We start from the raw sequence: 20685 nt of genomic DNA on the forward strand, positions 1-20685 counted from the left end.
CGTACCGTCAATAGTTAAAGTCCTGATGGATAATCATATAAACAACTGCAGAAAGAAATGTTCCAAATGGTGGGAAAACAGCATGACAGGGTAACTGCTGCAGTGAGTAACAAGTCAACAAGCTAAGCTTTTATGAGTTTGTGGCTTGACAATACAACCTTTGTTTACCAAATAACACTCAATTTTCCATGTTGTCTTGGACTACTCGTGTTTCATTTCCTGTTTTTCTTACAAAGGTCAGCAAATAGGTTATTAATAGGTTATTATTTCATTGTCTGACATGATCAATCCAATTTGCATCAACACATTCCAGTTAGAGGACAATTAGTGCTGTGCTAGGAATTGCTTGGTACTTTCCACAGTGGTGAGGTTGCCAGCCCACCCCGAAATCTAAAGCAGCTCCATCAGGCTCACTGAAAAGGAACACCAGTAATCCAAAAGTTCCACGCAAACCTGCTTTGGATTATGGTGTCCTGTTGGGCGTGACCCCCACATATCATCATGTCGACTCACGTTGCCTTGAAACATTCGTGTCACGTTCAAAGACCCTCCCTGTTTGTTACTGTGGACGTCAGGCAGCAGGCCAAGCCTGCACAACAGTTGCTGACAAGCAAATTCCTTATGTTTAAGTACGATACAATATGAATTCATAAAAATTAAGGTAATAAATACATGAATTCAGTCAGTTCCTCAACTACTACAAAAAATGTGAGAAGGGATCAGTCACAAAGCCGGCCATCTGGATTGCACTTATTCGAGCAGTCAAAGTTATTAACATTTTGGGACACTGTAAATCCAGACCATGTACAAGGTTGGAAATATGTTATCATAAAATATTTCAAAAATGTTTTTAAAGATAAAGAGGGTGGGTGAGTCTTTATCTGCGCTATTAGCATGATGTGAGGTTTCAGAAGAAGGGACAGTAGGCCTGAAGATGGTACACAGAGAACACAATTAGGCACGTAAGCAGATGACGGTCGGAGTATTTGTGTCATCACCAACCCCATCAAACCCAATGTTACACCAAACAGAAAGAGTGATTAAATCAAACGGAGCTGATAGATCCTCTTGTGTTCAGCACACCGAGTTGATTTGAAAAGCTTAAAGAGGTCAAATGGGATTGACCCCTGGGGAATTGAATCAAAGGGAAGAGAGATACAGTTGAACAATGACAGTAGGACAAACATTTTCTATTGTTGCCTACTTCTGGGTTTTTGAGTTTCATTTGCGATGCCCTTCAAGAGTAGACTAAAAACAGAAGCTGCCAAGGACAGAACAATGTCACAATAGAAGAGGCAACAATGAACACACGAGGTGGGGAAGTCTATTAGCAAATGAGGGAGGGGGCGGGGGGGGAGACAAAACATAAAAGCCTTCTGCGTGATTAAAATATAATAAAATAAAAAAAGGAACCTCATGAATACAAGCAGCAGTATGCAGAGCCACCTACAAAGCAGACTAATCAGCAAATCTGGTTTCTACCTTATTATTAAAAGATCCTCATACCATTTGATGTGTGAATAAATTTTTCTACTTTATATTGGCTCTGCTGTGTGTGTGTGTTTTATGCAATAGTGAGCCCACTCGAAAGTCTTGGCATCTTAAGAAGACATGGATGCATTTAATGCCCTTTTTAAGACAGCAGACAAAAATGCTCCTTCGTGTTTATTCGTCCGGTCTGGCTCAAGACTATTGTAAAAGAAGAACAGTTCTCACCATATGGTAGTTGACGATCTCCTGGAGGCTTTCGCCACACTTTTCAAGGCAGTCCTACAAACACAAGCACAACACACACATTTTACATGAAGCAAGCATCTGATTTCATTTCAAGATAACCCCAAAGACATCGAGACATCCCGACGCTCCCATTTTCTGGGAGCCTTACGACAACTGGACGTCTCCATGTCTAGACAATACTTGTTTATACAGCGCTACTTGTTTGATTCACGTGGGGAACCGCTGGAATGTCCTGTTCGAGTCAGAGGGATGCAAGGGAGACCTCGACCTAATTTTGGAATTTGTATGTTTGTGTGCCCGACATGCTAACAGAAGTGACGGGCGTTCACTCACCGATACCATCTCTTCTTTCTTGCATTGCTGGGACAGGTCCTTGATGCCGTTCACAAAAAGCTTGTTGGCGCTGACGTAGGCCCTCCCGGCCTCGATCATCCCGCTGCATAACTTCACCAGCTAAGAGGAGAAAATACAAATTTGGACACTTTAAAAACGCATTGAGGACGCGTTCTATTAAAAAAAAAAAAAATGCGACACAGCGATGATAATAATAGTCGCAGCGATTACATAAATCAAGGAAAGCTTAGGTAAATTGGCAGTTGCAAATAAAACACAAATGTAGTAATTGTTTTTTAACTACTATGGAAATGAACTTCATTATTTTTCTTCCAAATGGCTAAATTGACATTTGACACAAATCAGGATGATCGTCTAAGTGTAAATAGTACATGCTTAACATCCTGAACATTCCATCTTACATTCTTTTAAGGCACTTACTTATGCTTGTCATTTTAGAGATGAAGAGTCCCACAGAGACACACTCGTAAACATTTCTAAGCATACTCGGGTCAGTCGGAATGTTTCTTTGCCAACCTTTTTCAAATGCTTTTTTTTTTTTCATTCATTCAACAGAACTCATTTCCGGCAAACTGAACAGCTTCTCACTTTATATAGATTGTTTTGACATTTTCAAAAGTGAACCTCAAGTTCAGATACGAAACCGGAACTTGAGTCAAGTTACATATTGATCATACATTGCTGCGCTGTGTATGGCAAACAAGCTATTTGTGATTTATTTTCTCGATTACAAACATGCAATTCATTTTATAATGGTCGTATAACTTTGGACAAATAATAAAAATACAGGGCGGGGAGGCAAAACAAATAAAACAACTAAAAAAACAGAACCCTCCCAACAAAAGATGACGATTGGGTAATTCCACACAGTGAATTCAGGCAGTTAAATAACTCAGCCAAATGTTCCCATCACAAGCTAAATCGCAAATAAGGGAGTCGTCATTGAGGGTGTAAACATGTAAATTATGGGGTGCAGACAGCTCAAGAGTGGTGTGCAAACTATGCATTCCCACTTTGCGGGTAATATAGAGTAGCACAGTCTTTAACACTTGGAAAGCGCGTGTCGCCGAGAACTTGAGAGCTATGCAGAGGAAGGAGTGAAGAAAACATTGCATCTCGTGCAAACGCTCATCAGCATTAGCCAATGTGAGGTCACTGTAGTTTAGTGGCAGCTTACAAATACTAAGTAAGCAGTGGCCACTTATGGAAGAACTGGTGAGACACGTAAGATGGAATGACTTAGCTCGTACATGTATGTATGTACGCATAAGTAATACCAGCATCAGACGTAAAGCATTAATATTAAATGTACATTAGTCGATTTGATGTCTGAATCAACACAACAGCAATTCCTGCCTTGCTCTTTCACAACATATCTGCTAGTCTAGTGAGTTATCCGACGGGGGCAATGTGATCTCATCGCGTGCTGCACCGAGCCCCCCAGGGTCCGAAAATGGCCATTACAGACACAGTATATGTGTCAGCTTGTCAACAAATGGGCTGAAAGAACCACAGGGGAGTCACAACGCTACATCTGCTCAAATCGGACCAAATAGGTTGTGTTAGTTGACTGACACTGCGACGATGTAACGGAGAACCTTCGAACCATAGCAAACTGTAAAATATGTCAAAGTATAAGCAGATTTGGTTGTTGAAGGACACATGAGAATATCAAATTGATGAAATTAGGCAACTACAGTGTAATTCATAGTAATTCGTAGTGTAAGGACCCCCCGCTGCCAGAATAAATGACCCAAATGGAACCTCAAGTCATCATTAAAAGTTCAGTGGAGGGTCCCAACTTGCTTGAAGCAAAATGATGTGATGGGGTGGACGTGATGTGTCACCCACCAGCCTGCTAATTTAACTGCTGCGGGAGACATTTCAAAATTGCAAATGTTATCAAAGACCAAATTCATAATATGATGGGCAAACTTGAGCATGATTGAGCTGTTGTGTAAATGGTGTCTAAAAATTCAAGTTGATTTCACGTATTTGGACAAACAGAAACAAAGAAATGAACGTCTACTGCCATTGCTGATTTATAATCACTTGGAATAATCAAATGTCCGACCAACAAGTTTTTATGTCTCCGCGGGTCCAAAAGTACAAAAATAAGGTTACAAAAGTGTCGTGCATTCTGGCATCCTATTAAATTACCATGACAACAGACTCAGTTAATACAATCTGACTCAGAAATCTCCATTGGTTTATCGAAAGAGACATTACCTCAGCTCTGAGACTCCCAGGGGACAACGAGCCATGTACTTCCACTTTACATAAAGCACTAAATCATATTAAAAGCGCATGGCAATAATGCAGAGCGAAATGTATTTCCAATGTCAAGTTTGCTTAACCAACCCAACAATTATTTATGATCATTTTTAGATTAATAAACATTGATCTATTTTGACATAAACTAAAATTGCTGACACAGGCCAAAATGACAGTAGAACAGGCGACTGTAATGTTTCTATATTGCACTCCAAGGCGTGCATTGTGTTGTTTAGCTATGGGCGAGCCAGTTGGACATAGCACAGCACATCTGGTTTTAATGGACTATTGCAAAGAAAACCAATTAAAGTTCACACATCAACTAAGCACTGATGACGTTTTTCAGGGAAGCATTATGATTCAGTCAAAAGAAAACATAGTTGATTTAGTATTCTGTACGGGAGGGGGGTGGGTGGGATCCATACCTTGTCCAGCTTTGCCTCGATCTCCACCACGTCTGTCTCCACATCATCAATGCCGGCCCTGAAACAAGAATAAACAAATTTACTGAAATGATGATAGACTTGGAGACACACACACAAACTCTGACTTATGAGTGTCCAAAAGATTTATAATATAGACAAAATATTAGGATATGACCGAAGGAAGTGAAAGTGATGAATGCATTCATTACGAGCAGTATCTTTGTACTTTAGTCTACTGTAGTGATGATTTTATGAGATCATATTTCATCAACATTTAAATTAATATTTGACAAATGAACAAACACTGTGAATCTGGCTAAAGACTTTTTTTCATCCCTGCTGCATAATAAAATGCAACCAGACACCACACATCATGCTTGCTCAGACTTTCGCATTAATCCCAATGATTAAGATTAGCTGTAATGGCCCAGCTGTAAAATCGATGAATGACATCATGCGGAGGGTAAGGATCTGAGTTTCAGGATTCATAAAGTAAACACAAAGGCAAAAGGAATATGTAGGTGTTCTTTAGGACTCAGCATCTAGTATTTCAAGGATAACAACACCAATATGCAATAATAATAAATCATAAGGCCTCACAAAGGTCTCACAATAAAACGTTTGAAAAGTAAAAGTATCAGCAATGTTCAAGATGTGCTATGGTTTATTTGAATTCCACAATGACAACATCAACTGAAGCTTATTTGGATCGGACCCAGCAAGAGTTCAGCGACACACCCTCATTGAGCTGCTGGAACAAGCCCCTCATAACAGCAGACCCCTTGGGAATGGCGATGATCTCACCATGAAATGGCAAAGGCAGACTCATCTGCAACTCTTTCACACCGGGCAACACCCTCATTGAAAAAGCCACACTTGCAGATACATTTAAATGTCTCGCCCAACTTTGGAGCCATCCAGAACAAGAATGCAGGAATGCTCTCTCACCTGTTCCAAAAAATAACATTGATAGAATTCCTCACTCACAAAGAAGACAAAGTGTTGATCCAATTTGTCTAAGAAGAACACACTCCTGACACAGCAGGGTGAGCATGTGTGTGGTCTCCACAGGAGGTATGATCCGTGTGTATGCAGATGTCCGCGCACGTCGTTACACTCGACTACCATTGCTGAAATGCGCAGCCGACCATTCAACCAGCACTCATTTGCCGTTCTCCAATCTAGCGGTGAATCAAACACGTGCACACGGTGTTCCTTATAGCAATGTCAAACGGCAATACGGTGCGGGGGGTCCGAGCATAAGCTCATTAAATCAAGCATCACGCACGCCACACTGTCAATGAGACGTGGTGGCCAATATCTTAACCGTGAGGCCAATGCAGGCATCCCTGATATTTACGTTTGAGCAACATTGAGTTATTGATATAGTGTTATTGTTTTCACTATTTCGAGTGTTACTATATTGTGTTTGCATTAACGTTTAACGTTGAGTTATTTATTCTATGCGCTTTATAATCCGGTGCGGTTCATATATGGACGAAGTTTTAAAATGGGCCATTCATTGAAGTTGCGCTTTTTAATCCGGTGCACCTTATAGTGCGGTAATAATATACATGTACAAATATATATACACATTTAAAAAATATGTATATATTTTTAAAAAATCAATGCAAATACAAATAAATTAGAAACTATCAGGTGTGTACTTAATGGGGAAGCCACTTTAAAACACAGCTCACCCTCAACATTTAATACTCAATGCCTGTGTCCACTGTGTGTGGACATACTGTATGAGGAACAACCTCAGGCTTTGAACAATGATGATGCAGCCGGCCAGCCCAGGCAGAAGAGGGGGGGGGGGGGGGATGGGCACATGCTTGTTGCCAGTGGTAACATACAGTAGAAGGTCTAACATCATCGCCAATGGGGGATGGGAGGGTTAGCTTCACGTGCCCTTGCGCCACGTGCACTCTCGTCAGACCCAACAACCATTCGCAATCTATTCTGGTCCCACCGCTGTGTGTGTATGTACTTCTGCAGGACCTTTGCGTGGATATCGTTCTGCATCTCTTCACATTAGTGTACACACACACATACATTGTGTATCTTGCAGTGGAGTCCACTCGATGTGTCACACGACATCCCATCCACATCAGCATCACTAGAGGGACAGGGGCAGCAGGAACAACAGGCCCTCTGATACCAGTTAAAGTTGGACCCGGCGGGCAAAAGAATACTACATGCAACAGGACATCATCCACCACATGTGACGATGTTGATTAGAGTCGGCCAGTAAAACAAACCGTAGTCATAACAGAAGTTCCTATCGGCCCTAAAAAACAAGTGCAGTGATGTACTATATGCATTATGTTATATGTTATATATATTATTTCCAATAGTCTGATGTATAATCCCTGCAATTTTAATCTGTCAGTATTTGTGATCTGACTCAGCAGATCAAGATATAATGGGCAGTGACCTATTTTCTTTAAAAGACATCAGGTGAATGGAGAGCAATTGCAATCTCTCTCGTACGTACAGAAACACAAATGGATCAGGAGCACAATATGACAGATGAGGCACACGCAAATTCAATTCAGGAATCATGTCTGTGTTAGACCACAGTCAAAGACTAGTAAAAAAAAAACAAAAGCGCACACACACACGCTCATGCCGAACATCCTCATTTATAATTACACACTTTGATCCTCCATGCGCAAGTTCAGACTGAGCACACGTCAAAATATCTCCTTCTCGGAATTCCAAGTAGGGAGGCAACCATAGCAACCGTTCATTGACCCAAATCACCATGGCAACAGGCATCAGCATTACTCACGCTTTTTTTTTTTTTTTTTTTAAACTGACCAATTTCCTCTTTGTCTGACTTGATTGTACTTGAGCATCTCCCCGCCACTCCCTTTAGCTTGCAATAATCTCCGTGTGTGCATACAGGATTTGCTTTCAAATCACTTCTCCGCAGCACTAATTGCTTTGTTTGCCGATATTTAGCACAAAGTGAGCAGGTAGAATTTTGATGGTTACCGTAACAACATCCCATCCTTCATTTCTTTGTCTTGCCGTCACAGGAAAGATTGTGAAGCTCGGAACACACTCAAAAAGATTGACCTCCTTTAACACGTCCCATAATTCTTGGTGTGCGCATTTTTTAGCATGTGTGAGTCAGCGTACAAGATGACAATGAAACACAACAGCAGACTCATTTGTACATTTAATTGGACCATTTGTGAGGTCAATGCACAATCGCCACACCATTAAAGAGCGCACAAACGAGCTCAGTCATCATCACAAGAGCCTTCAATAAAGATTCCTCACATTTGGAACACACACCCAGCCTAACACGCTGCCTTAAAGGAAAACACTGGTATCTTATGCGCGGCTTACAAAGATGCCTTCACTGCTCCCCCCCAACCTCCTCCTCCATACACACAACAAACATCACACTCTTTCCATGAAAAAACTTTGAGGAAGATACTTGTGTGCCATGTGATTTCATCGGAAGTCATGAGCTCCATAAATGAGCATATTTCAAATATCCCCGAGAATGGGGATGATGAAAGTTGTAAGAAAAAAAACATTCAAGTTTCACAGACTGAAAGATGTTTTTTTTTTATCTTTCACACTTTTAGTACATTTTCCTCACGGGTGCAAACACATCAGTTTTAAAAAAATGAAATGCTCATGGACGCTTCCACTAACACCCTCGTTGTCTGCCTGTTATATTTTATTTTGACACATTATTTGGTCAGTAATTATAACGGTTAAAAAAATGTATTTTAATGACCTGATCTGTCAGATAAATTAAAAAAAAGTACAGTTTCATTATTGTTTATGACGCACTAATGTAAACATACAAACTGTCAATGGGTAATTTATGAGACGCTTTTAATGATGCAGTGAGATGACTGAACAAAGAATTACCGCAAGTCGTGTAAGTGAGAAGACGCTTCCTCTGCTGTTCCCTGCTGCACTTTCGATGAACTCAATGCATGTATAAATATTTCTGGCAGAGAACATCGAGATGTGGAAATGTCATCATATCATTCCAGAGAATGGGCCAGCAGGAAACGTGTTGGAAGGCCTCAGAGCGTGAAAGGGGTCAGAAATGATCCTTCTCAAACATATTCTGACGGCCTTGCAAGCCAGGTGCCACTTGTGTTTGTTGGAAAGTGCGACACTAGCTCGCTCTTTTGTGCCAAGACAGGAGGGAAGAGATTTAACCAGGGAAAAGTCCGACATGACTTCCATTATCTGCGCTGTCAACGTGCGAGTCAATAAAAGACACAAGGGAGTCATGAAATGACAGTAAAAAAATGATCCGCACGACAAAACACTCCAAAGTTCATTCAAGCATGCATCTACCAACTCCAGATGCTTCCCAAAAGTGTGCTAACGGAAGAACATAGTGCGTTTATGTTTGAATAACAATATCGATATCGTTTTGATGGGACGTTGGGAAATTGGGAGATAAAATTCTGGTGGGTCAGCCAGGACACATGTAGCATAGGCGCCAGTGTCTTTGCTAACCTTGACACAATCAGATATTTTGTGAGTCTACGAATTAGAAAAAGAAAATCTCAATTAGCGATTGTCACAAAAAATGTTTGTTTGAATTTTTGTTAACTTCTTGAATACTTATTTTAGAATAAATCTATTCCACCAACAATCAAAAGAAGCAGTTGTGCTGACAGCGGCGTCAAAGTTAAGAGCTTTTATTTTGTTTTCAATGACTTCTTATTTTGGATGGCTTTTACAGTCAATGACAAAGCTGCATCGCCCCAAGTCTTTTATTCTATTTTTCTCAAGCACAGCATGGCAACTCATGTTTAATGCACATTGATGCATTTTCTATACCGCTTGTTTGTATTGACTTTGGGCGAGAGCCAGCGTACACTCTGTACTGATCGCCAGTCAAACACAGGGCACAAATAGACAAGCAACTATTCACAGAGGGAGAATTTAGTCTTCAACTGTGCTGAAATGCATATTTGAAATGCTACCCTCAACCCACTGTACTACTGTTCAACTTATATAATACATCATATAGTTACAAAAATAGATTTGTCGATTCATCTAATGTTAATTTCCCCATAGCATTCCCTTACTGCTAGTTTCAACCAGTAACAGCTGTGGCCCAGGCGGAGCGATGACTTCTGATATTGAAGCACAACCAGCTCAAGGGTTTGATCATGTTGGGTCACGCTGCACTCACACACCCAGCGGAATGTGGCTTTACATCCTCGCTTAGTCGCTTACCACATACTGTAAACAACTGCCCACGCCACCGTTAGAGCAGAAGCTAAAAAAAAAGAAAACGATGCTGCAACTATGCTAGAGCAGAGTCAAAATTCAGAAATCATTCAAATGACAGCGTGACCTTGAGAGCAGTCAGGAAAATTAATTTTCTCTACGTGCAGGCATCAGAGGGGCTGCTGATTCAGCTCAAGCAGTTGGCGGTCGAAGAAGAACAGCGCGTTAAGACCAGCACCATGGGACACATCCAAACAGCGTCAGCCATCAAAACAGAAATTAGACATTCGGACACCCCCGATAAGACCAACAAACAAAACCCACAGGGAAAATATACAGAAAAGCTGTCTGAGCACAGTGCTTAAATGTACTTGAAGACTAGCCGAATGTCAAAGCCCCCACCTCTTTAACCTTCACTGAGCTCCCTGCGGCCACTGAGCATCCGCCCAAATGCACAATGACGCAGGCGGCATGAGAATCGAAGAGGAAGGAGAAGACCCCCTGCGGTGTACACTGTGAGCTCCCGTTCCCAGCAATAATTCACTTCTGCGTTCTTAGCATCTCTCCCGCCCACAGCCAGCTGACGGCCTCTTATCGCAAGAGCTAGTGGGATGTGTTTGGCTTGGATGGAAGCTCACAGGAAGACAAACAAGTAGATATAGAAAGTCAAATCAAACAAGTAGCCTGTAATATTAATGTATGCATGCGTGCGTGCGTTTCCATGTGAAGACCACAGTCGTGTGTATTTTCTTCTATTACATTTGTTTCTTTGTGCCACACAAAATGTTCCGTGTTAGCGCCAAATTGATGACTAAGCCATGTCTATATAACACTCCCACATGCTTTCAGCGGAAAGCCAGAAAGAGAAATTAGAATCCCTGACAACAGCGTAGAGTTGCCTGCACATAAAAAGAAAACTAAAACGTCACAGTTGTCAGTCGAGTTGTGGTGATCAAGTGCAGGAGTTTGGATTCGAGCCACCAAAAGCGACACATCTGTTCATACTCATACTGGGAACATGCAGGAAGTGCAACATTCTCATTTTACACAACTGTCCGTAACCAAATCCTCATCGCACTTCAGTTTGTTGAATAAAAATGAAAGTGCACCAGCTGGATGAATGAAAATGGGAGCAACAGCTTCAATGGATGCTCGATTCATGAAAAAAAAATGAGGTTATGACGCATAAGCTCTAACAGTTTATTTGATGCATGAGTATGTATTTAAGGGGTCACCTGATAAATGTTTGTCCGATAGTTCCATAAAACATACGCTCACGCATTCACCACTCTTTATCTTGTGAGGAAGGAAATGGAATCTGCTGAAGGGGCCACACAGAATGGCTGCGCAGAGATCTTACAAAGCACACAAATCTCATCTGACATAAACATTTACACTAAAACAGCGGTTCGTATTGCCTCTTTCGGTGGCGGATGTTCCGTTCGGGTCTGCGAGATTTGCCAATTCATCCCGAGTAAAGTACCTCCTGAGACACTTAGGATAAGGTTACGAATCGTTTAGAAGATTATTTTACAGCTCAGGACAAAAGAACAGATTTGCACTACAAGTGCAAAGCTTTAGGTGCATTTGTGTTTCTGCCAGTTTAAGATTAGAGCATAATTTGGAGTTGGCCAACCAAGTGTTGTCATTTGTAAAGTTTTGACATAGCTCCAAAGGCTGTTAAATTGGTATCTGTGTTTGTAATTGCTTAATCTTGCTCTCTCTCAATATATTGAAATGTGTTTGTATGAAAGACCCAAAGAAATCTCAATTCAATGAGATCCAATATACACATAATGAAATGTTGAAAGCGATGAGCTTACATTTGGCATCGATCTGGACAATATTTTCCAATCATGTTTGCCCTCAAAGCCTTAAGAAATCCTCAGTCTGGGCGCACGTTGCTCTCTGTTCTTGTTTAGACGGAGGGGATCAGCTGTTCTGACAGATGACACTAAGTCACCATAAATGGAGCAACAACATTCCAACTATTCCTTTTAATTGCAGCAAATGATGGAATCTGGACCTTCTGTTGTTGACAACTAAGTCCAAAATAAAGACTTTAAAATGTGCTTCTATGCAATTCTTTCCGCAGTTGTGAGATACAATGAGTTTTTGCTCTTTGGTCCAAAGTCAACTTCCAGTTACCGTGAAATTTATGCTTGTTTCACACAGACATGATTCTTAATCTCCTTCCTCTGGAGCCAGGAATCTCTCGGACACAACCTTCTTGTTCATCCAACTACATCTGTCTGGTTCAACGGGACATACACATTGACTTATTGGCTTTCCCGCCATGACTCTGCACGCACATACCAATGGAACAGAATAATACTTCCTGCCTGGACTCAAGACAAACTGTCCATTACTGATCAGTGACTGGGCCTCAGCTGTTTGGATTTTCCCACTTGGATCCGGTTGGCAATCCATCCAACAAATGGAAAGAAACACCCGCCCTGTCCATATGTAGAAGTACATGCGTGTGACGCTTCGAGGGGAACGTTACAGATACGGGAAAGTGTGGGGCTGCTGACACGGCGTATGGGAATGTTTTCGTTTGGTTGGAAAGAATTCCACAGAGATGTAAGATGGAAGAATGTAGTGAAAAAGACGGTGACAAGGGAATCCATCCGTTTCTGAGAGGGAAATAAATGCTTGTATTGTTCAGAGGATTGGATTGTCAATCACGTGTGGTTTCGGCGCCGTTGTGTTTTTTCGATCAGTGGGGGTCAGGCCCTGGTGCAGAGCATGATCGATGATGACGCGCCAAGCAGCCATCAGGAAATCAAAAGCACTTGACTAGCCAAAAGAGCTAAATGTTGACGAAAGATAATGTAGTCTACGGGAAATTGCACAGCAGGCAACACGGGTGGAGGGAGACGGAACAAATAGATCAGCCAAAAAAGAAATGGGAGCAATAAAAATAGAAATAGAGATGTGAGGAAAACCGCCGAGTTCCAAAACCAAATAGCGGAGCTAAAATAAAACGAGTGAAACAAATTCCTAATTTGAGAAGATCCACTGGTTTCCAGATGTGCATGTGAGAGAAAAATCAAAAAGCCTCAACTTCATTTCTTCATCCGCTTCCTGTTACTGATGACGAATGTGTCGCAAAAACGACAAAGATCGACAAAGATTCACTTCAGTAAAAGAATCGAGTCAAACAAATCATAGGTCTAATTTCATTCCAGTTTGAAGCCTCTTCATTCCTCTCCAACTCTTCTCCCTGCGTCGACTTGTAACCGCCGAGACACATGCACTTAATCGAATCAAATCCTCGGAGTGTCTGACGATGATGATGATTCACATCCTTTCTCCAAATTGCATCACAGTCTGAAGGTGAGAGAAGTACAAATCCGAAAACACGAGCATCAGAGAGAGAAAACGACAAAACAATGAGATTACTTCTCTCCCTTCTGTTCAGACGAATCTTTTTTTTTTTTTTAAACAAAGAACTAAATGACACCAGATGATATCCACATTGAGAAAAGAGCAAACATCCACTTCAATCGAACGGATGGCGGTGAATTTTCATCATCGAACAACACGCAAATATGCTTTTTGCGTTCGCTTACATCAATAAACCCAAAGATAAAAAGAAACTTTAAGTCGACCGCTCAAACCCAAACGGGTCATTGAGTCTGCTTAACCTCTCACACTAAGAACTTAGCACATTTTTAAATTTAACACACCTACATGACCTAAACACACGCTTCTCAGTTACCTCCATTTTGCCACCATTCAACACGTGTACATACGAGTAAAGTCCCGAGAGGGTTTATTCATGCGTGGCCTAACGTGTGACGTTCCGCATATTCCACAGCGACCATTTAACGACTTCCTGGGAAGCGAAATCTCTATGACGAATTTGGCATTTCACAGGTCCACCTAGGGCAGGCATGTCAAACATACGGCCCGCGGGCCGGACCCGGCCCGTTGGATGATTTGATCCGGCCCGTCATAAATTTCTGAGTATGTCAAAAAAAGAAGCGAGTCACTAGCTCATTTCTATCAAAAGTTATGATTCTTTAAAATAAATAAAACTCAAATGCTCCCTCCGGCCGCTAGAGGGCAGTAAATGTGTAAAAGAGCTCACGTCCACCATGCGGCACTGACACGAGTTAGTACCAGGAAATAAACATTCGCTGGTTAAGCAGAGGTGTAGTACTCAAGCGCTTCTTTGAGCTACGAGGCAAAATTGTGGGAGACGCAGCTATCCAGCGGTGGCACCACGCACTTCTCATGTCTCACAGCTGTGCGTCCGAAGGCACCGGATCGTCCCGATTTGGATAAATATAAAGACAACATAACAGATTTGCTGCGAGAGTTTGAGCGGAGGTTTCAGGTTTTCAGTGAACTTGAGAACAAGTTCGGCTTTTTTCGCTCGCCATTTACAGTGAAGCCTTCTGGTGTGCCAGCTGACATTCAACTCGAGCTTATTGACTTGCAGTGCGATTCCGCTATGAAGGATACATTTGGGTCCGTGGGATTGGATACGTTTTATCAGTATCTTGTGCCAGGTTACCCCAAATTAACAGCCATGGCTGCAAAGGTTCTCTCCATGTTTGAGACTACTTATCTTTGTGAACAGGTGTTCTCCGTGATGAACAATAATAAAACAAAGCAGCGCTCAAAGTTAACAAATGAACACTTGAATGACATTGTTAAATGTGCTGCTACTCAGGATTTGACACCTGATATCGACGCACTTGTAAAAGCAAAAAATGCCAAGTTTCAGGAGCCAGCAGCAGCAAGTAGACTGCAGGAGTGCAGTGAGAGAGAAAAAAGTGTGATGACACGACATTTGTTTGCACGCATGAATAGAAATCATTAAAAATAAGATTAATCTGGTTTCATATTAAAGACAATTAATATTGTGCAGTATATTCTCAGCTTCAGTAGGCCCAGCCTAGTAGTTTGAGCTGATGTAGTCTAATCTTATTGCCCATGCACTGCTAAAACCTTTATTTTGTAATTTTATTTATTATTATTTCAAAGCAGTATGACAATTAAGGCAAAACATTTTTTTTTATAGCTCCCACTTGAGTTTGTTTAGTGTGGTGAGTTGGTTCAGGTGTAAAACTGCATTCACTCAACTGTTAAAATAAACCAGTTGTTAACACATTCAATGCCAAACATGAAAATATTTTTTTTTCTCCATTGTTTGTGAATAAATGTGTTATGCTTAGAAAAGATCCCTTGTCATCCGTGATTATAATATGTAGGGTAGGCTACAAATGTAGGCTGAATGATAAAGCATAGTACTGAAAAACAAAGCTAAATAGTTGGAGTTGACATTCTTTTACTGATCCGGCCCACCTGAGAAAAGAAACTCTGGATCCGGCCCCAGAGCCAAACTAAGTTTGACATGCCTGACCTAGGGCCTGCAGCTTGAGCGGAGAAAAGAAAAAAAAAGACAAATCAGGTCATTCATGAGTCTGATGTTCACAACTGATAAAGCGGCTGCAAAAAAAAAACAACAACACACAAAACGTTTGTAACATTTCTCAAAAACACATACGCTGTTGTTCTACTGACAAACATCTTTTGAACCAGAATAAGCCAGTCGACAAGAACCTGGTATTTCAATTCATTTTGATCTGGAAAGTCAACTGGTGGGTCCGAGCGCCAATGTTGTGTGTCGACTATCGAGTAGATTGAATCAGAGAGATCGTGCTTGCCGATAATCCTATTTCATATAAGTCCGCGTGGCAGCACGTGCGGTCGAGCGACGGGAAAGCTGCTTCGTGGTGGATTCAGCAGGAGTGGCCACGTGCGGGGAATGATGTCAGGCTACTGCCACAGGCATGCAAAGACCACATATGTTAAGAAAATGTGCTCAGCCCACGCATGCCAATTTTGCATCCAGACTGGCACGACGTAGCTTGTTACTTTCACTGCTGGTCATAAGCATCTCAGCAATGTGTCAATCAGACGCTTATATAACAACAAGCGCGAGAGCCCGTCAGAACAAACAGAGAGACGCCTTGCTGCCCTCCGCTGTGCCACAGCATCCTCACAAGTCTTTGAAGTCGTTGGAATGTTTCGTGCTCTTGACATGACAGACGGTGGTCTTTCCTGCACTTGTGAGGAGACTTCTAGTAGTATTGACGGGATCTTCTTGATATTTTACAAGCACTTATTGCATCCGCTAAAAGGTCGAGACGGTTCGAAGGTTTGATTGCGACTCGCAAATGCCAAATGTTATTTTGCTTAAAGAGGATGAGCTTTGTTAATGGAGAAAGCTCTTTGGGATCTAAAGTTGCTTTTTAATTGCTGATCTGAACGGATGACATGATTGCACAGGAGACTAGTGAAAGTAAAAATGAAAGACAGTAAAGCCCCCCCCCCCCCTCCACGTACACTTAAAACAGTTTCCACTCTTCTGAGAAGACTTTGGACATTTTTTTTTCCATTCAGAGCAAAGCAATATCACATCAGGCTACAAATACATTGCCATCATAAAAGCGACTATATCAAATAGAAATAAATTGTTTGGCCCTGCTATACCTTCAAAAGAAAATCTACATCTTTGTGCTGCAAATCCGGAGCACAGAGATTATGGCCAAATGGAACAGATTTTATAGCATTTGCCAGATTTACGGCGCAAGCAATTTAGAGAAAATGTACAATTCCTAAGCAGAGCTGTGCATCGTCAAATTATATCACATTAACATAATGTGCAGTAAAGAATAAGCATTGGGGTCACGTTGTAGCCGTTGGTTTAGATTGAGGCAATTTAATGTGAGTGGTCTGGAATCCGTCTTGATGTTTGCTGGTGTCTATTTCCAGCGAGGGTCAAAGAGGGGATTTCAAAGTGGTTTTCTCTGAAATACTTTCAAGCAGTAAGGACACTGTGTGAAGAAACAACTTCACTCTGCTGTCACTTCATCCTCTTACACTTTTCCAAACTCTGGCTCATTGGTGGGAGGCAATTTTAGCCCCCTCTCAGTTAGGATGGTTGCATTTTCATATTTTAGGCAGCTGGCACATCAGTCCGCATTATCTCAGACAGGTGAAGAGATGATACGCAGGATTAAAAGCATGACGCAGGAAGTAATCCAGACATTTTTGCAAAGGCTCGGCGCCAGACACATACCCAGAGCATCGAGAGGACACTTTAATCTGCAAATAAATAGACAGCAGATTTTAAAAGTCATGTCAGGAAGCCACATTTGCAGCACTTTCAAAATATTTTAAATAGATCAACATGATTGATTGTGGTCAATATTTCAATAAACCACAGGATTCCCTTCTTTTGTTCACAACCTTTTGCCACCCAATGCTGGCTTTTCAAATAAATATAGCCAGACAGATTGTGACCGCTCGTTCTTTTTTTTTTCCCTTGCAAGTAACCATAGCAACCACTCTAGACGAGGCAAAAAAAGAAAAACCTCGGGGGAAGCAGCACAACGTCATCTTCCACGCCCGCTCCACTTTGAGAAACACTCACAAAAAAAGCCTTCTGCACGAGAATACCCTTGTACACATGTGGCTAAAATACCTGAAACCCGGAGAGATGTGATTATAATCTCAGCCATCGAGCAGGTTGAACGACATTCACCTGCACGTATGAAGGTGAAGAATGATAATTCAAAGTCAGCACAAACATGAAGACTGTGTCCTGAATCAGTTTTGGTTTTGGAATGAGGGCAGACACCCGTTTCAATGACGTCCCATTGTTTGTTTATCAAATTGTGAATGAGGCCGAGCCGCTCAACTTGTTCGGAGGCCATGCGGCAGAGTGGGTGAAGAGGAAGCAGACCGGTCCGTGTGTTGGGTTCTGTGCACACGCTGACCGGGGATAAATATTACTGGAGGCCATTTTTCATATTTACAAGACAGTTCAAAGACACGGAAACGTGGCATATGGGTTTTGTTAAAGCAGAAGGTCGGTCAACAACTAAAATGCTAGCGCGACACAAAACTGTAGTTCTGTGTGCATGTGTTGATCAAACTATTCGAAGAATCATTTTTCAACTACATTAGTGTGCCCTGCAGTTTGGTAACTGTTAAACAAAAAGTCCAATTTAGATTCAAAAATGGAATTTTAATGTGATGTATGCTGTAAAAAAAAAAAAAAAAAAAAGTGTATTTTGGGGGCCAAAACATTCAAATATAAATGATCCACATTTATGGCAACAAAGCAAGCAAGTTGCTGGCTCCCCAAAAAAATGCCGAGTTGTTTTTAATTGTATCCTTAAGTTGGAGGACAATACAGAGAACAATCAGTTCTGGAATTTTCTTATTTCTTTATTGTGAAATGTGGGACATCCGATTTCCACAACAGCAAAATTAAAAATAGTTTTATTGAATTGCCCAACTTAAAACGTCATCGATTTTTTTTTTTTTACACAATGTAGGATTGGACATATTCAATCGAATGGAGTCGACAGGTTACATGAGTGTTTGACTGTTAGCAGGATTACAAAAAAGTAGAAAAAACTGAGCGATACAATCTAAATAAACCGCCCCCTTAAAGAAAATTGTTTCAAACTTCTGTTAATAGTGATGGATGGTAATTTGAAAAACAGCCTTGAACAATCATTATACATAAAATGAAACTAACAGAAACAGCTAGCTCAATAAAAACCAACGGCTACCCAAAGCAATGAACGAGCCCGTCTCGATGGAATCAAATGACAACCTTCTTGTCCGACCACACTGAGCAGGTGCGCCAGCTTTATCTCCACACTGTCGAGGTGAATGAACACAGCAGGTGAGCGCTGCACAGACAATGCAGCACAAAGAGGTTGATCAAATCGAACAAAGAGATGTTTGTTACAGATGCCCAGCATATTTTCAATACTCTTCCAATACTCAGTCACGCAAAAAGATGCACAAGTTAAGACCTGCTGAGAGTGGGCGTGAAGGAGCCGCTGTAGCGTCGGGCGTGGGAGAACACAGCAATGACTCCTATGCTGCTTTTCTAAGATGACACAACTACAGCCAAGAAGCCGGTCACTCGAAACATTCTGACTTGCTTCAGTCACCTTCAATGACGAAGAATGTCCTTTCGAATTGCGGGAGCCCGACCTGATGCATGCAAGCATCGTTTTATGGTTCTAACGTGTTGTAAGACTTGAGAAATCTGAACGCTTGTATTGGTTGAAGCATTTAAGGGAGCTGATCAGTCGCATGATCAAACCAAAAAAACAAACAAACAAGTGAGCCATTTTGAAATTTTGAATTGGGCAAAACCAGCAGTTGACGGTCAGCCACTCATCGAAACTCATTGCTGAACACAGTGGGTTTCTCCCACAGGTTCCAGCTGCCTGAAACCCTCAACATCATAAATGTGGAAAATTGGCTGACTGAATGTTTCTGGCAGCCAGGCAGAGCATTTGAGTCGCAACTACACATTGTTGTCTGCTGTCTATTTGCAAGTATCTATAACATGCAGGGTGTAAATGACAGAGCAGCCACCATTATGACCAACGGTTACATCATGACCTCATTTTTAGCCAACACGCCATTCTGTCCTTTGTGTAAGGCGGATTTTTCCAAATAGCACTCCGCATTGGAGCAGTCAGAAGATATTGCTTAAACGCGGACCCTCTCTTTTCCTCTCCTGTGACCTTTCGTCCTCGCCATCCATCAAAGGGAATGGCGTGAGCACGCTCGCTCCATCCTCGTCTGTCATCTGTTAAACTAAACTAAAGGAAAGCAACACGTCAGAGACAGACGCTGACAGCATGGAACTACTTGTTTCCGTTGATTTGCATGTGAAGCTAGAAGCCAGGCTGGCACGTGGATGGAGTGCGCCCCCCCCCCCCCCCCTACCCACAAGGGGGCTAAACATCTGGATGCATGCCCGGGAAAAATGCTCTGTTTCCCGCAGAGAGCATTCTCACCTCCCCGCTGATTGCTTGGCCAGTCAAATGCAGCTGCGTGGACATCCACTATGCATTCATGCAAAAGCACGAAAGGCTTTTCTTTCACACACACACACGCGCACACACACACACTGTCGCACGAAGGCCACATAGATAAATGAATGATCTCAACAAGACCTATCAATTAAGCGAATGGCTCCTTAGTGGCCTGAGCATGATATACATTAGTCTCTTCTGGGTTTATACTGAGCCAACGTTGCTTGCAATACACATTTGCAAATTACATACATAACATAAATGAATTTTTACTAGTAATACAGCATTCCCCTTTAAATGCCACGAAGGAGCGGATGATTTATCCACCCTGTTGATGCAAGCACAATCCCCAGGAGAAAAAAAAAAAATCATGCGTAAAAGAAGGCGTGCCGTTTAGCGCAGTAGTCTTACCTGAACCGGGGCGAATCCTTGATGCATTCTTCAAAATCCACCGTCATTTTTGCGTCTTCGTTGTGTATTCCCGGATCAGTGCGCCAGTGTCATCGCCCGCGGCGGCTTGTCGCTGTGAACCGAGGGGATGGATGGCGGCTGGTCGTGTCCCTGACGCGCGGCAGTTCCTTCCCAGTGGCACCGTGACACTAAAAAGTCGAGCCGAGTGCTCAGTGACTGAATTACTACAAGCAGAGAGGAGGAGGACGGCTGGAGGGGAGGAGTGCGCGTTGGCGAACCAAGTTGGAAGAAGAGCGCGCCGACTAGCGACGACCTGCAAGAACAGAAAAATATCAAAGGTTAAAACAGGCAGAATCATAATGAAATACGCTTAGATGAGATAC

The 20685-nt window shown here is 42.0% G+C and overlaps 1 protein-coding gene across 9 annotated transcripts in view; it reads right to left on the reverse strand.

Annotated features, from left to right (window-relative positions):
* The window catches only part of LOC133162875 (arf-GAP with coiled-coil, ANK repeat and PH domain-containing protein 3-like), a 34608-nt gene extending 14068 nt beyond the window's left edge, over positions 1-20540 (reverse strand). For 4 of the 9 annotated variants that reach the window (XR_009716289.1, XM_061292363.1, XM_061292362.1 and 1 more), the window contains exons 1-4: positions 20303-20538; positions 4791-4848; positions 2071-2190; positions 1717-1770 (exon numbers count right to left, since the gene is read on the reverse strand). Coding sequence is in view for 7 of the 9 variants with exons in the window: in XM_061292363.1 (XP_061148347.1) it covers positions 1717-1770; positions 2071-2190; positions 4791-4848; positions 20303-20349 (279 nt within the window). In the remaining 2 variants the exon portion in view is untranslated. Of the gene's footprint in view, positions 1-1716; positions 1771-2070; positions 2191-4790; positions 4849-20302 lie in introns of all 9 variants that reach the window. The other 5 variants (XR_009716290.1, XM_061292360.1, XM_061292365.1 and 2 more) reach the window with 2 other exon arrangements.
* Between the last annotated feature and the right edge of the window lie 145 nt (positions 20541-20685).

This window comes from Syngnathus typhle, linkage group LG11 (assembly GCF_033458585.1).
Source record: "Syngnathus typhle isolate RoL2023-S1 ecotype Sweden linkage group LG11, RoL_Styp_1.0, whole genome shotgun sequence".
NCBI lineage: Eukaryota > Metazoa > Chordata > Actinopteri > Syngnathiformes > Syngnathidae > Syngnathus > Syngnathus typhle.